Below are 15,198 nucleotides of genomic sequence, written 5' to 3'. Positions count from 1 at the left end.
ACCATGACGCCCTGCTGGCAGGGGGACATTTCCAGTTCTGCGTTGAGGAGCAGAGGTTCTAGTGTATGCAGTGCAGCCTGCTCCGCCTAGGGCCCCCTCAGCCATGGACTGCCCCCTACCAGACAGGCCCTGACTTGGGAGACTTGAGAACAGAGTCGGGGATCACACTGTCCTGGGTTTCAATCCTGGCCCCTGCATCTATTTGCCAGGTGACCAGGGCCACTGAGTACAGCTGGGCAGGTTGTGAGCTATATAAGGCACTCACTCAGCCAAGAGGGCATGTGGGGGCTGAAGTCCAGCCCATGCCCACCAACCGCCAGGTCAGGCTCCCTGACCCAGGCTACATCCATCTGGAGGGTGGATTCTCAGAAAGGCATCATATGGGCCAGCAGCGCCCTGCAGGCAGCCGGCTCTCTCATCTGTAAAATGGGCATCGGTGTGCAGTGTGAGGCGTGGGTCTGGCGAGTGCTGTAGTTGTTATCACGGCCTCTCCTGGGAAGCCCTCCTGGATCTGCTGTCAGAGTCCCACAGGACCTTGCCCTGATGCCTCTCTGCTTCTGGGGGTCAGGGGCTGGCATCTCCAAGCCCAAGCTTAGGTCCCTGAGGTGCCTGGGGCAAGCCAATGCAGCCCCCCCACCTCAGCCAGCAGGACCTGCAGATCCTAGGTGAGGCCAAGGCTGGAGCAGGCTGGGAGGGCAGGTTTGGAAGTCGGTGGAGGTGAGGTCCCCATCGAGTGGGGCCTTCTGGGGCCCACACTGAGTGCTTAAAGCTCACACAGCTCGTTCCCAGCCCCTCTCCACTGGTCCAGGACAGACCTTGCCCCTGGGCACTCAGGATCACCTGGAGGCAGCCCTGCGAGTCCCTCTATTGCTGTGAGTGGGATCCCCAGGACAGGGGCCAAGACTGACCCTAGATGGGGGATGCAGGGCAGGAAAGGCCTCGAAGGTGGCACTCAGTAAACAAGGGTGAGGGAGGAGGGGCAGCCCCGGCAGCAAAGCCGCAGGTGCAGGGGCCTGGGGTAGGGCAGCACCTAGAGAGACAGACCTGATCAGGCAGGGCAGAGGGGCTGGGGAAGGGGAGGCAAGGTGAGTACTGGGAGGGCCGCCTGGCATGACCCAGGAGGAGAGCGGGTTTTATTCTAAGTGCAGTGGGGCTGGGATGGGTGAGGGCCATCTGGCCACCCAGGACTGGGGCCTCTGGGAAGGGCCTGGAACATGGCTTGTCCAGCATGTCAAAGTGGCTAGGGCCTTGGGAAAATGAGTGGATTGAAACTATCCCCTGGCTGCAGTGTGGCAGCTGGGGACTGTGAGGAAGCTGGTGCCGCCCTCTGGGCAACTTGTGGGCAGCTGGGAGAGGAGGGATGGAGACGCCGCCAACGCCTTCAAGGCCTCTGTGCCCCCTCCCCTGGCTCCTGTCTGCTCAGGCTGGTTCCAGAGTCCCGACCCTGCCATCTCTTCGCAGGTCGAACTCTCCCATCCCCCCCACACAGGAGGACACCGACAGCGATGGGGAGGTGAATGGCCCAGTGCTGGGCTGGAATTCGGAAGTCGCCCCTCTCTTGCCCTGCCCCCACCCCTGCCCCTCTGGCTCTGTCCCTGGCCAGTCCCCGCCAAAACCTGTGGGTTGCAGGAACCACAGCTGTACTTCACGGAGCCCCAGCAGCTCCTGGATGTCTTTCGAGAGCTGGAGGAGCAGAACCTGTCGCTGATCCAGAACAGGCAGGAGATGGAGGAGACCCTAGAGGAGCTGAGCCACACCCTGAAACACACCCAGATCCGCATGTAGGTGCCATGCGGTGGCCGGCAGGGGCTCCCTGCCACTCTTATCCTGGGATCCCCCCAGCACTGGGAGCCGAGTTGGGGGAACAGCCCACACCCCTGTCAGTGGCCCTGGTCTGGTCCAGGTTGTCTGAAAAGCTCCGTGTGAAGCTCCATTTGTGGGCTGGATCCTGGAGAGAGGGTGGTGGAGCTGGGGGTGGGCAGGGCCCAGGCACCCATGTCCACCCTGAAGCAGCCCATGGCTAGAGCAGGCCTCTCCAAGGACCTTCCGCCCTAGGCGCCTTCTGCTGCTGCCAAGCTCCTGGGAGGCCCTTGGGGTGGCTGGAGGTCCACAGCGACCCTGACCCCCCAGTTCCTGGCAGCACTAACATGTTTCACACAGGCGCCCAAAGCAGTTATTTGCTCAGAAGGGCCTGGAAGCTGCTGCTGCTTCATATTTCGTAGACCACTGAGCGGGTCTTCATGACACAGAACTGGGGAAGGCCAAGCCACCTGTGGGCTGCTGTGAAGTATGTCCCCCGCTGTTGTTCAGCAGCATAACGGGGACAGGAGTGGGTGTAGCCCTGAGCAGGAGGACATGGGCATGGCGAGTTGTGCCGTCCTGCAGGCTGGGGCTAGGTGGGGCTGAGACAGGCAGGGATGGGTGAGGGCCATCTGGCCACCAGGGACTAGGGCCTCTGGGGACAGGCCTAAAACACAGCTTGTCCAGCATGGCAAAGTGGTTAGGGCCTTGGGAAAATCCTGCCCTCCCAGTTCCAGCCAGAGAGGCAGCAGAAGTCAGGTGGCTGCCCAGCTCTCACCTGGAGCCCACTTGGGGCTATTATGGTCCCTCCTGCTGGGTGTGGCCACTCAGTCCCCTGCAGGGTACCTGCCTCCAGGAGAACTGGGCAGGGCAGGGTCAGCCTGAGGCACTGGTGAGGCATGTCCAGAGCAGGGAATCCTCTGCTCACTCCCCACACACTGCCTGTGCATCCATTCTGGGTCAGGCCTGGGTCTAAGCTCTGCAAGGATAAAGCAAGGCCCTGCCCTCATCCAGCTGACCTTAATGGCAGCAGATACAACAAACAGGTCCACAGATGTGACTTGTGGATACTGATGTGTTCTAGGAGGAAAATAAAGCAATTTGAGAAAGAGGGCTAAAATGGAGGGTGACAGCAAATGGGAGGGGCAGGGAAGGCTTCCAGGAGGTGTCAGGAAACTTCCTGAGGAGTGGGAGGAAAGCCATCCACACAGAGGCTGAGCAAAGAGAGTCTCAGGCAGCAGGAACAGCAGGTGCAAAGGCACTGAGGTGGGAGCCCATTGAGGCTTAAGTGTCCCATGGGGGAACCATGCTTCTGAGCACACATGTCTCATTGGTGCGGTATGGCAAAGAGTCCCCATAATGACGTGAAACCCCCAGCCTCAGGCAAGACTATGTGCCCTGGAAGCTGGGAGGTGACAGACACAGAGGAAGATGAGCTGAAGAGGGGTGGACAGGCTCCCAGCTTCCCAGATAATTGGGCAAGAAGACAGGTTCCTCCTCCAACACACGCATGCAAACGTAAAACTCATAGCAGAATGCTGGATGTGACATCCCAAAGCTGGTCTTCAGTCAGCCAAGCCATCCCTGAGAGCACCCATACTTTGTTTCCAGGGGAGTCACAGCCCATGTGTATTTAACTTCCATGAACTCAGCCATCTTTTCTCAGAAAAAAAAATCAAAATATAGTCTTAAAAATATATAAAACAAATAGACAATCATAATAGGCCTATTCCATTAAACAAATTAAATAATTAATAGCCTTCCAAAAAGGAAAGTCCCAGGCCCAGATGGGTTTGCTGGTGAATTCTACAAAGGAAGAATTTCAACTAAGGAAGAAATTACACCAATTCTCGACAATCGCTTTTCAGAAGATAGGAGCAGAGGGAGTACTTCCTAACCCATTCTATGAAGCCAGTATGACCCTAATACCAAAACTAGACAAAGGCATTACAAGAAAGGAAAAGTAGACACCAATATCCTCAACATAGATGTAAAAATCCTCAACAAAATATTAGCAAATTGAATCCAACGGTATATGAAAAGAAGTATATACCACAACCAAATGGGATTTATCCTAGGTATGCAGGGCTGGTTCAAAACTCAAAACTTAACATAATCTGCCATATCCACACGTTAAATAAGAAAAGTCACATGATATGATCATAAGAAATAGCACTGAACACAATCCAACGTCCATTCATAATAAAAGCTTTCAGAAAATGTGGAATAGAAGGGAATTTCCTCAATTTTGATAAAGAACACAAAAATCCTACAGCTAACATCTTACCTAATGAAAAAAAAAAAAACTAGAAGCTTTCTCATGAGATCAGAAATAAGGCAAAGAGGTCTTCTCTCACTACTGCTTTTCAATATTGTACTGGAAGTCTTAGCTAATGTAATAAGACAAGAAAAATAAAATGTATATAGATTGGGAGGAAGACATAAAACTGTCCTTGTTCACAGATGACATGAATGTCTATGTAGAAAATTCAAAACAATCAACAAAAAGCTCCTGATGGCCAAGTGCAGTGGCTCATGCCTGTAATTTCAGCACTTTGGCAGGCCAAGGCAGGAAGATCACTTGAGGCCAGGAGATCGAGACCAGCCTGGGCAACATAGTGAGACGATATTGCTAGAAAAAATAAAAAACTTAGCTAGGCATGGTGGCACACATCTGAAGTCCTAGCTACTTGGCAGGCTGAGGTGCGAGGATCACTTGAGCCCAGGAGTGCAGTGAGCCATGACCATGCCACTGTCCTCCAGCCTGGGTGACACAGTGAGACTCTGTCTTAAAAAAAAAAAAAAAAAATAGGCCGGGTGCAATGGCTCATGCCTGTAATCTCAGCACTTTGGGAGGCTGAGGCGGGCAGACCACGAGGTCAGGAAATCAAGACCATCTTGGCCAACATGGTGAAACCCCATCTCTACTAAAATACAAAAAATTAGCTGGGCGTGGTGGTGCGTGCCTGTAATCCCAGCTACTTGGGAGGCTGAGGCAGGGGAATCACTTAAACTTGGGAGGTGGAGGCTGCAGTGAGCTGAGATTGCACCACTGCACTCCAGCCTGGTGACAGAGGAAGACTCCGTCTCAATAAATAAACAAACAAATAAATAAATAAATAAATAAATAAATGAATAAATAAATAATAAAAAATAAAAAGCTCTTGGAACTAATAAGCTGTTATAGCAAGAAGCAAGGTTGCAGGATACAAGATTAACATACAAAAGTCAATGGCTTTCTCATATACCAGTAATGTGCAAGTGGACTTCAAAATTAAACACACAATACCATTTACATTAGCACCCTCTGAAATGAAGTACTTAAATATAAATCTAACAAAACATGCAAGATCTATATGAGGAAAGCTGTAAAACTCTGATGAAATCAAAGGAGAATAAATAGAGAGATATTCCATGTTCAGGGATAGGAAGGCTCAGTATTGTCAAGATGTCATTCTTCCCACTTGATCTATAACTTCAATGCAATCCCAATGAAAATCCAAGAAGTTACTTTGTAGTTACTGACAAACTGATTCTGGAGTTTATATGAAGAGTCAAAATACGGAGAATAGCCAACACAGCACTGAAGATGAACAAGAAAACTGGGTGGCTGACACTACCCAACCTCAAGACTTAATAAAACTACAGTAATGAAGATGGTGTTTAGTACCGGTGAAAGAATAGTGAAATAGATAATTGGAATAGAATAGAGAGCCTAGCAATTGACCCACATAAGTCCCATACACTCTGAGGTAATAAATGCATGTTATGTGTAACCTGTTGTGGAGCAATGGATAACCAAAGTAGCTGGTTCTAGAACTTCAAGATAATAATAATATAGTAGGTTTTCATTGGTGTCTGGTCTCTTTCCCTCAGCACCGTGTCTGCATGGCTCATCCATGTGCAGATTTTTTTGTGTGTGGACGTAGGTTTTCAACTCATTTGGGTAAATACTAGGAAGCACAATTCCTAGATCATATAGTACAAGTATGTTTAGTTTTGTAAGAAATTGACAAACTGTCTTCCAAGGTATCTGTACCACTTTCCATTCCCACTAGCAATGAATGAGACTTCCTCTTGCTCCAAATCCTTGCCAGCATTAGGTGTTGTTAGTGTTTTGGATCTGGCCATTTCAATAAATGTGTAGTGGTATTTTGTTTTAATTTGTGACTCCTGGGCATATGATGATGTACAGGAAGCATGATGCTGGCAGCTGCTCAGCTTCTGGAGAGGCCTCAGGGAACTTACAGTCATAGCAGAAGGTGAAGGCACATCTTACATGGCTGGAGCAGCAGCAAGAGAGTGAGAATGGGGAGGTGCCACACACTTTTAAACAACCAGATCTCATGAGAAGTCACTTCTATCAGAACAGTACCAAAGGGATGGTGCTAAAGCATTCATGAGAAACTGCCCCCATAATCCAATCACCTCCCACCAGGCCCCACCTCCAACACTGGGGATTACAATTGAACATGAGATTTGGGCAGGGACACAGATCCAAACAATATTAATCATTAAACTGTGGTATATCCAGAAAATGGAATATTTTTCAGTGCTAAAAGGAAATGAGCTATCAGGTCATGACAAGACATGGAAGAACCTTAAATGCATATTACTAAGTGAAAGAACTCAGCCTGGAAAGGGTATATACTGTATGATTCCAACTCTATAATATTCTGGAGAAGGCATAACTGTAGGGAAACTAAAAGAATCAGTGGTTACCAGGGACTTAGGGGGAGAGAGGGATGAAGAGAGAGAAAGCACACAGTATTTGCAGGGCAATGAAAATACTGTGTATGATGCTATAATGGTGGATATGTATCATTATATAATACATTTGTCCAAACCCATAGAATACGCAGTACCAAGAGGGAACCTGCATCTAAAGTCTGGACTGTGGGTGATAATAATATGTCCAGGTAGGTTCACTGATTGTATCAAATGTGCCACTCTGGAGGGGGATGTTGATAGTGGGAGAGGCTGTGCATGTATGAGGGTGAGGTGTGTTTGATCCTTTTAATGCACTGTTGAATTCTGTTTGATAGTTTTGGGAGGATTTTTGCATCTATATTCATAGGGAATATTGGCCTAAGTTTTCTTTTCTGGTGGTGTCTTTGTCTGGCTTTGCTATCAAGGTGATGCTGGCTTCATAGAATGAGCTTGGAAATGTTTCCTCCTCTTCCGTTTCTGGAAGAGTTTAAAAAGGATTGCTGGCTGGGTGTGGTGGCTCACGCCTGCAATCCCAGCACTCTGGGAGGCCGAGGTAGGTGGATCATCTGAGGTCAGGAGTTCGAGACCAGCCTGGCCAACATAGTGAAACCCTGTCTTTACTAAAAACACAAAAAAAATGAGCCAGGTGTGGTTGTGTGTGCCTGTAGCCCCAGCTATTTGGGAGGCTGAAGCAGGAGAATTGCTTGAATCCAGGAGGTGGAGGCTGCAGTGAGCCAAGATTGCACGACTGCACTCCAGCCTGGGTGACAGAGTGAGTCTCCATCCAAAAAAAAAAAAAAAAAAAAAAAAAGGAAAGGATTACTGTTAATTCTTTAAATGTTTGGTAGAAGTCACCCATGACACCATGAGGTCCTGTGCTTTTATTTGTTAGGGGTGTTTTGATTACTATGTCAATCTCCCTATTTGTTATTGATCTGTTAAGACTGCTTCTTCTTGATTCAGTCTTGGTAGGTTGTACGTTTCTAGGAATTTATCCATTGTTTTTTCTGGATTGTCTAATAGTTCCTTATGTTCCTTTTTCTGTGCATCAATTGTAATGTCTCTTCTTTAATTTCTGATTTTATGTTAATCTTCTTTTCTCTGCCTCTTGTGACAGTTTTTGACTTAAAGTCTATTTTGTCTATATTACTGCTGCCATTTTGTTCATTTTTTCTGTTTCATAGCTCTCTTGTTCCTCCTCTTCTGCTGTCTTTCTTTTGGGTTTGATGTTTTTGTATTTTTTTTTTTTTCAGTGATCTGCTTTGATTCTTTTCTCTTTATCTTCTTATGTATCTACTATAGGTTTTTTTTTTTTTGTAGTTACCATGAGACTTATTGAGCATCTTATAATAGTCTATTTCAAGCTGATAACAAATTTACTTCAATTCCATACAAAAACCTCTTAATGTAACCATTTTTTGTGATGTTACCTTTACCAGTGAGATTTATACTTTTGTATGCTTTCATGTTGGTATTTAGTAACTTTTTGTTTCAACTTGTAGAACTCTCTTTAGCACTTCTCTAAGGCAAGTATAGTGGGTGACCACCTCCTTCAGGTTTTGTTTGGGAAAGTCTTTATCTCTTCTTCATTTTTAAAGGATAGTTTTGCTGCGTATAGTATTCTTTTTAGCCATTTTTTTCTTTTAGTACTTTAAATATATCAACCCGTTTTCTCCTGATCTGCAAGATTTCTGGTGAGAAATATACTGATCGTCTTATAGCAGTTGCGTTGTACATGATGAGTCACTTTTCTCTTGCTATCAAAATCTTTTTATCTTTGACTCTTGATAATTTAATTATAATATGTCCCGAAGTAGATCTCTTAGGTTCTACTTATTTGGGAATCTTTAGACTTCATGAATCTGGATATCCATTTTCCTCTCCAGACATGGGAAAATTTCAGCCATTATTTCTTTAAATAAGTTCTCTTGACTATTGGGTACAAATATAAAGTTGGATAGAAGAAATAAGATTTAGTGTTTGATACATTAGTAGCATGACTATAGTCTAAAGTAATCTATTATATACTTGAAAACAGCTAGAAGAGAATAATTCGAATGTTTCTAGTAAAAAGGCAAATATTTAAAGTGATAGACATCCCAATTACACTGATTTGATCTTATAAATTATATGAATGTATTACCACAGGTACTCCAAAAATATGTACATCTATTATGTATCAATAAAAATAAAATTAAAAAATACTTTGCCCTTTCTCTCTCTCCTTTTCCTTGAACTCTTTTAATGCATATACTGTTTCAGTTGGTGATGTCTGTAAGTCCCATAAGCTTTTTTCGCTTTTTCATTTTTTTGCCCTTTTGCTCCTCTAGCTGGCTAATTTCATAATGACCTATCTCTGAGTTCACTGATTCTTTCTTCTGCTTGATCTAGTCTGCTGTTACAGCTCTCTATTGAAATTTTTGGTTCAGTCATTGCATTCTTAGCTCAATAATTTCTGGGTTTTTTTTTTTATGGTTTCTATTTCTTTGTTGACCTTATATTGTTTTCCTGATTTTGTTTAGTTGCCTATCTGTGTTGTCTTACAGTTCACTGGAAGTCTATAAGACAATTATTTTGAATTCTTTTTCAGGCAGATTGTAGATCTTTATTTCTTTAGGGCCAATAACTGGAGACTTATCAGGTTCCTTTTGTGGTGTCATGTTTCCCTGATTTTTCATGATCCTTGTGGCCTTGCATTGCTATCTGCACATTTGAAGAAGGAGTTGCTTCTTTCAGTCTCTAGGGACTGGCTTCAGCAGGGAAAGCCAAAGGAGAAAGCCAGAGAGCTCAGCCAGAGATTCTCCATGTGTTGGCTGGTGGAGTCTGTGGGCAGGGCCTACTGCCAGGGTCCAAGGTGGGTGGGGCCTGCTGTGGTGGGTCTACAGACAGGTGAGGTCTGCACACTGGGTGCTGTCAGCCCCTGTGCCTTTTATTTGTTCCTGGCTGCCCTCAAGGTGATCCATCCGTGACAGTTACACCAGGGCTCCAGCAGAGATGAGAGAGAAATGGGCCTTTTGGGAAGTACCCCAAAATGAATGGAAACCTGGGGGTTCCACCTTGCTTTCTCCTTCCCCCAACAGGAGAAACTGCAGGCCAATGAGATCTCTTTCAGCACTGCCATGGCCTGGGGGAGAGGTGACATAGGCAGAGTGAAACTATTCCCTCTCTATGGCTTTTCTCTGTTTTTATGCACCAATGGGTGCTATAACCTCTCCCTTGAATTCTGGAGCTCTGACAAAGACATTTTCATCCATGGATGGTTGTCAAATTAGTGTTTCAGTGGGAGGACAAGAGCTGAGGACCCCCTATTCCACCATATTGCTGATGCTATTCCTCTGGTTGTATCGTTAAATTCTTCTATCTATAAAATCTTCTATCAATAAAATCAATCTATAGGTTTCCTTTCTGTTTTCCCCCTTGCCATCCATTTGTTGAAGAAATCAGATCACTTTCCCTATAGTGAAGTGCTTCTCAGACTTTATGTGCACTTGAATCCCCCAGGGATCTTAAAATGAAGTTTCTGATTCAATAGACATGGGTCAAGGCCTAAGACTGCATTTCTGACACACTTGCAGGTGATGCTCAGGTTGTCTGAGGATCAACTCTGAGCAGCATGTCCCTTGTGCATCTGTTTCTTATTTCACTTGAAAGGTGAATGTTGAGGCCGGGCGTGGTGGCTCACGCCTGTAATCCCAGCATTTTGGGAGGCCGAGGTGGGAGGATCATAAGGTCAGGAGATCGAGACCATCCTGGCTAACACAGTGAAAAACCCCATCTCTACTAAAAATACAAAAATTAGCCGGGCATGGTGGCGGGTGCCTGTAGTCCCAGCTATTTGGGAGGCGGAGCTTGCAGTGAGCCGAGATTGCACCACTGCACTCTATCCAGCCTGGGTGACAGAGTGAGACTCTTGTCTCAAAAAAAAAAAAAAAAAAAAAGAAAGGTGAATGTTGAAATTCTGCTCCTAGATATATATTCGAGAGAATTGAAAACATGTCCTCACAAAAACCTGTACCCTGTACGTGAATGTTCATAGCAGCAATATTCCCAAGAGCCAAAAGGTGGAAACAACCCAAATGCCCATCAATGGATGAATGGATCAACGAAGTATGGCCTACGTATGCAATGGAAGATTACTCAGCTATAAAAAGAAATGAAGTGCTGACACATGCTGCAACATGGAGGGACCTTGAAAATATGCTGGGTGAAAGTAGCCAGTCACAAAAGAAAACATGTTGTGTGACTCCATTTTTATGAAGTGTTCAGGGTAGACACAAAGTAGATTCATGGTGGCTTAAGACTAAAGGATAGAGGGGACAATGAGGAGTGACTGTTAATGGGCACAGGGTGATGAAAATGTTCTAAAATTAGATTATGGTCATGGTTGTGTAAACTCCTTGAATATACAAAAAATTACTGACTTGTATATTTTATGATGGTTATGCTGATTTTATTGTCTGTGAATTAGCCTCAGTGAAGCTGTTTATTTTCTTTAATGTTGATTGTTAAGTATTTTACATTTTACCCTACATTCTACCAGCATTTCTGACCCCCTGGGCATGCAGAGACTTGGCACCCATGATCCTTCAGCCCTGAGGACAGCTGGTAGGGGCAAAGCACTATACAGTCAGGCTCAGAGAAGCGATGTGCCCAGGGCTGCGCTGAGTGACGCCCTGCCGGTTTTCCCCTCTTCCAGGGACAGGGAGGTCAACCAGCTGAAGCAGTGGGTCACCACAATGATGACGTCCATCACCAAGGAGGAGGACACAGCAGCTGAGCTGGAGCTCAAAGCCCGAGTCTTCCACTTCGGCGAGTACAAGGGCGATCAGCAGGTAGGCTGGGGATCAAGGTGGTCAGAGGCCCAGGGTAAGGAGGGACCCTTGGGCACCCACTGGAGGAGCCCTGACAGCCCTTGGGAAGATGGAGGGCAAAGCCTGGGTGAGTGCCCTGCAGCTGCCCTTGCCCTGCCTGCCTCCAGGAGCCACCACCTGTGCCAGCCAGCTTGGTTGCCCCCATGCCTCATTCATTGCTTCATTCTTTTATTCAACAAATGTGTCTGCTTCTTAAACACATATATTGTGTCTGGCAAGGTGATCCTGAAGGGGGGGAAGAGGCTTGTCCTCAAGCCAGGCTGAGAGGGTGAGAGAATTGGGAGAGAAGAGAAAGCCAGTGGTGTTCTGAGCAGCAGAAGCCAGGACCCAGCCAAAGGCTCAGCCCACTCCCAACCTGACAGCACACCTGGGGCCAACCCGGGCATGGGATGGCTTCCTACTGTCAAGTGCCTGCTATGTGCCAGGCACAGGGCCAAGGGTGTGGGACGCAGCCATGAGCAAGACAGCGCTCCCGATACAGCCAGAGTCCATGGGCACTGGCTGTGCCTAGGCTGGGCTGAGCTGCCTGCCTGCTGCTCCTCTCTCCTCATACAGCCCACATGGAGGGGCTGTTATCTGTTTTCTAAGTGTCAGAACAGTCTAAGAGAGGACATAGCCCTGTGGGGTGCCCAGGGAACCCCAGGGTGCAGGGTACCCTGGAGGAGGGGACTGGGCCCTGTTGGCTCACCAGAGGCAGCTGGGGGAGGGGCTGGAACCAGGGATCTGGCTGACTCCAGGGGGCCCGGGGGATAGGCTGCTCTGGCCAAGAAAAGCCAGTTCCCCAAGTTCTGTTTCAGCCCATGTTCTCAGAGCTCCCACTGTGTGCCAAGCGGTGGCCCCCACCCTGGGAGGTCAGCAGGCCACCGCTGAAGGCACTGGCATGGGGGTAGGTTTCGGCCTGCCAGCACCCTGCTGGAAGCCGCCTCCTCCACAGGATAAGCTGCTAGAGAGCCTAAACTGCAAGGTGCTGGATGTGTACCGGCACTGCACTGGCACCCAGCAGGAGGCCAACCTGGGCACCGTGCAGATGCTGACCATCATTGAGCACCAGCTGGATGAGCTGCTAGAGAACCTGGAGCACGTGCCCCAGGTCAAGATTGAGCAGGCCGAGAGGGCAAAGGAGAAGGAGCGGCGCATCAGGTGAGCTCTAGGCCCTCCCTGCCAGCTGCTGTGTCCGGGCTGGCCCTGACGGCAGAGGGAACATACAGGCCCCGCCCTCAAAGCACTCCCAGGAGACAGGCCCCTCCTGCTCTGTGCTATGAGAGACAAAAGCCTGTGTCTTGGGGGGACCTAGAGGGGCATCACAGTCAACTGGGGGTTGGTTAGGGAAAGCTTCCTAGAGCAAAGGACAGTGACTCGATGTGGCCAGGAGGCTCAGGGAGGAACAGGGTCTAGAAGATAGAAAAGCTGGAGCTTAGTTAGAGTGTGGCTAGCACGGCCAGCCTCAAATACATGGAACAGCAGTGGAGGGCTTTAAGCAGTGGGACAAACACGGCCAGGTAGTGTGTGGTTAGATTCTTCCCTCTGGGGCTGGACTGGAGGGGCTGGAGGCTGAGGGCAAGGGCAGCTGCCAGCACCCAGGAGAGAAGGCATGGCTGCAGCAGTGTTGCTGGAGCGGAAGACAAAGTGCAGAGGCTCAGAGGGCCTTGGGAGTTTCAGCTCGGAGGGGAGTGGAGGGGGGCAGATGGGCAGCAGCTTGCTATCTGTCGGGACACCAGCCTGAACCCAAGGTAGATGGGGGCTGTGTCTTCCCTGGCCTGTGGGCAGCCCGGTTCATCCATCCCGTGCAGGGCTCTGAGACAGCGCAATCTGCAAACATCCATCCGTCCCCGCCAGCACAGGGGCTTCTCCTCTGGGTCCCTGGTACCCTGCTCAGAGTGGGCACTAGACCAGGCTTTGATGACTGAGAGTATACACAGGAAGGAGACAGGACTCTCGCCCCAGGGGGACGCTGGCCTCCATGGTGGCAAGGGAGGCCACAGGTGCACAGATCAGGCCATGGGTGTAGATTCAAGGAAATGTGCCTCTGGGAGGGGTCTGCTGGATGAACCTTAGATTCAGCCGTTGCAGGAGGCCAGAGTCAGGGCCTCAGAGCAGCAGGGCCCTGGTTGTCCTCCTCTGGGCCTAGGCCACCTTGGCCAAAAGCAGCGGTGCTTTGGCTGTGGATAGGTTTTGAGGCCTTGACCTGGCAAAAGAGGTGAAGAGGAGCTGGGAGTTTTCTTGAGGGAGGACACGGCCTGGCCTGGGGACTCTGTGTGGAGATTACACAACACCTCCCCGGTCCCCCCAGTTTTCAATGTCATTTCTTGCCGCCCAGACTTCGAGAAGAGAAGCTCCAGATGCAAAAGATCCTACAGGAGGAGCGTCTGCAGCGGGCCCGGGCGCGCGCCCAGGCTGAGAACAAGAAGAAGGTAGGCAGCGTCGCCTTGGGGGTCTCTGCTGGAGGGGGTCCCAAGACAGCATGGCAGCTGAGGTCCTGCAGCCCAAGCCCCTGATGCCACCACTCTGAAGGCATTCAATGAGGCTCTGAGGGAGACAGGCTGCCTTCAGAGCAAGGCCTCTCCCAGGACCTGCTTCCTGCAGGGGGCTCTTCCCCAGGCTGCCAGCCCATGGCCCATGCCAGGCTGAGCCTGGTTCAGCCATGCCCACCCACCCCAGCCAGATACACTCTGCTCAGGAGCAGGGTCCCACCACCCTACCCACACTCTGGCCAGACCCCAAGCCCTGCTCACGCCCGTCACTGGGGTCCCCCTACTTCTGTGTCCCAAGGCCCCCACCCTTCCTGCCTTCTGACCCTGGCAACAGGAAGCAGGTCCCTCTGCCCCCACATCTAAGAGGTGGTGCTCCAGGGACCAGGCTTGATAAATGCCAGGCAGACTCACACCCCCAGTTATTTCAGTTAACTCCAGCCCTCAGCCTGCAGGGCTGACCAAAGTGGCCTGGATCTGACTGGAGCTGCTGGGCCTCTCCCTGCACCAGGGGCAGGGGTATATGGGCATACAGCTCACTGGGCAGCGAGGCTCACTGGACTTGTTTCCCCTGCAGAGAGGCAGGACACTGGTATGCCGCTCACGACCCCCAGCCCACAGGATCAAACAACAATCTGAGCACACACTGATGGACAAGGAGAAGGAGGAGCTGCTATTTTTCTTTACTTAATCTTCGCAGACCATAGCTGTTCTGGCTGAAGGCTTAGCAAAGATGTTGGCAGAGGAAGCAGAGACTGGGCTGGGTCTCAAGTGGCCCAACTGAGTCCTCTCTGTCTCCTGTGTGCTCCCTTCCTCACCTGAATAAATTCATGTCTCTGGAGTCTTGAAGGCCTGCTTAAGGATGCAGCCACCATTGCCAAATCTCAGCACCCCGCTGGTTCATCATTTAACCCTAAGCAGATGCTTGAGGGCAAAAGCATGACACCTTCGTTCCCATCTAAAACAGCTGCTCTGTGAGACAAAAGCTAATTCCACTCTGAGCGTAGTGCGAGATCAGCCTCTGTGCAAAGCCCCAAAAAATACAAGCAGGCAGCTGGGTATATGGCAGGGCCAGCACTACCAACTAAAGGAGAAACAAGGGGCTGAACACCATATATGTAGCTACTTGAATTAAGCCAAGGTGAAAAACCTTCCGTGCATGACTGTAAGAAAACTTTCATTCATTTGCACTAGGAGTTAGGCCCATCATCGGTAGGGAACCTTGGTGCCCAGAACACTGGGTGCCAGTCCCAGTCACTTCACGGTGCTGTTCCCAGGGAGGCACATGGGAGAAAAGTAGAGGCCGAGAGGGCATTCCTGGGGGAAGACCCTGCTCCCCGATGGAGACG

At 49.2% G+C, this 15,198-nt stretch overlaps 1 protein-coding gene and 1 long non-coding RNA gene across 6 annotated transcripts in view; one reads left to right on the top strand and one right to left on the bottom strand.

Annotated features, from left to right (window-relative positions):
* Positions 1 to 14,690, top strand: part of CFAP100 (cilia and flagella associated protein 100) — a 41,342-nt gene extending 26,652 nt beyond the window's left edge. For all 5 annotated transcript variants that reach the window (XM_054551331.2, XM_054551333.2, XM_054551332.2 and 2 more), the window contains 6 exons: positions 1,462 to 1,513; positions 1,630 to 1,781; positions 11,207 to 11,342; positions 12,316 to 12,521; positions 13,699 to 13,792; positions 14,427 to 14,690. In XM_054551331.2, coding sequence (XP_054407306.1) covers positions 1,462 to 1,513; positions 1,630 to 1,781; positions 11,207 to 11,342; positions 12,316 to 12,521; positions 13,699 to 13,792; positions 14,427 to 14,540 — 754 coding nt within the window. In that variant the 3' untranslated portion in view covers positions 14,541 to 14,690. The remainder of the gene's footprint in view (positions 1 to 1,461; positions 1,514 to 1,629; positions 1,782 to 11,206; positions 11,343 to 12,315; positions 12,522 to 13,698; positions 13,793 to 14,426) is intronic.
* LOC112132705 (uncharacterized) lies at positions 7,718 to 14,087 on the bottom strand. The gene has a single exon (XR_008523540.2). It is a non-coding gene; the product is annotated as an uncharacterized LOC112132705 (long non-coding RNA).
* Positions 14,691 to 15,198: the final 508 nt, after the last annotated feature.

This window comes from Pongo abelii, chromosome 2, assembly GCF_028885655.2.
Source record: "Pongo abelii isolate AG06213 chromosome 2, NHGRI_mPonAbe1-v2.0_pri, whole genome shotgun sequence".
Taxonomy (NCBI): Eukaryota; Metazoa; Chordata; class Mammalia; order Primates; family Hominidae; genus Pongo; species Pongo abelii.
The sequence above is the reverse complement of the archived record's forward strand: the minus strand, read 5'-3'. Positions and strand labels throughout refer to the sequence as shown.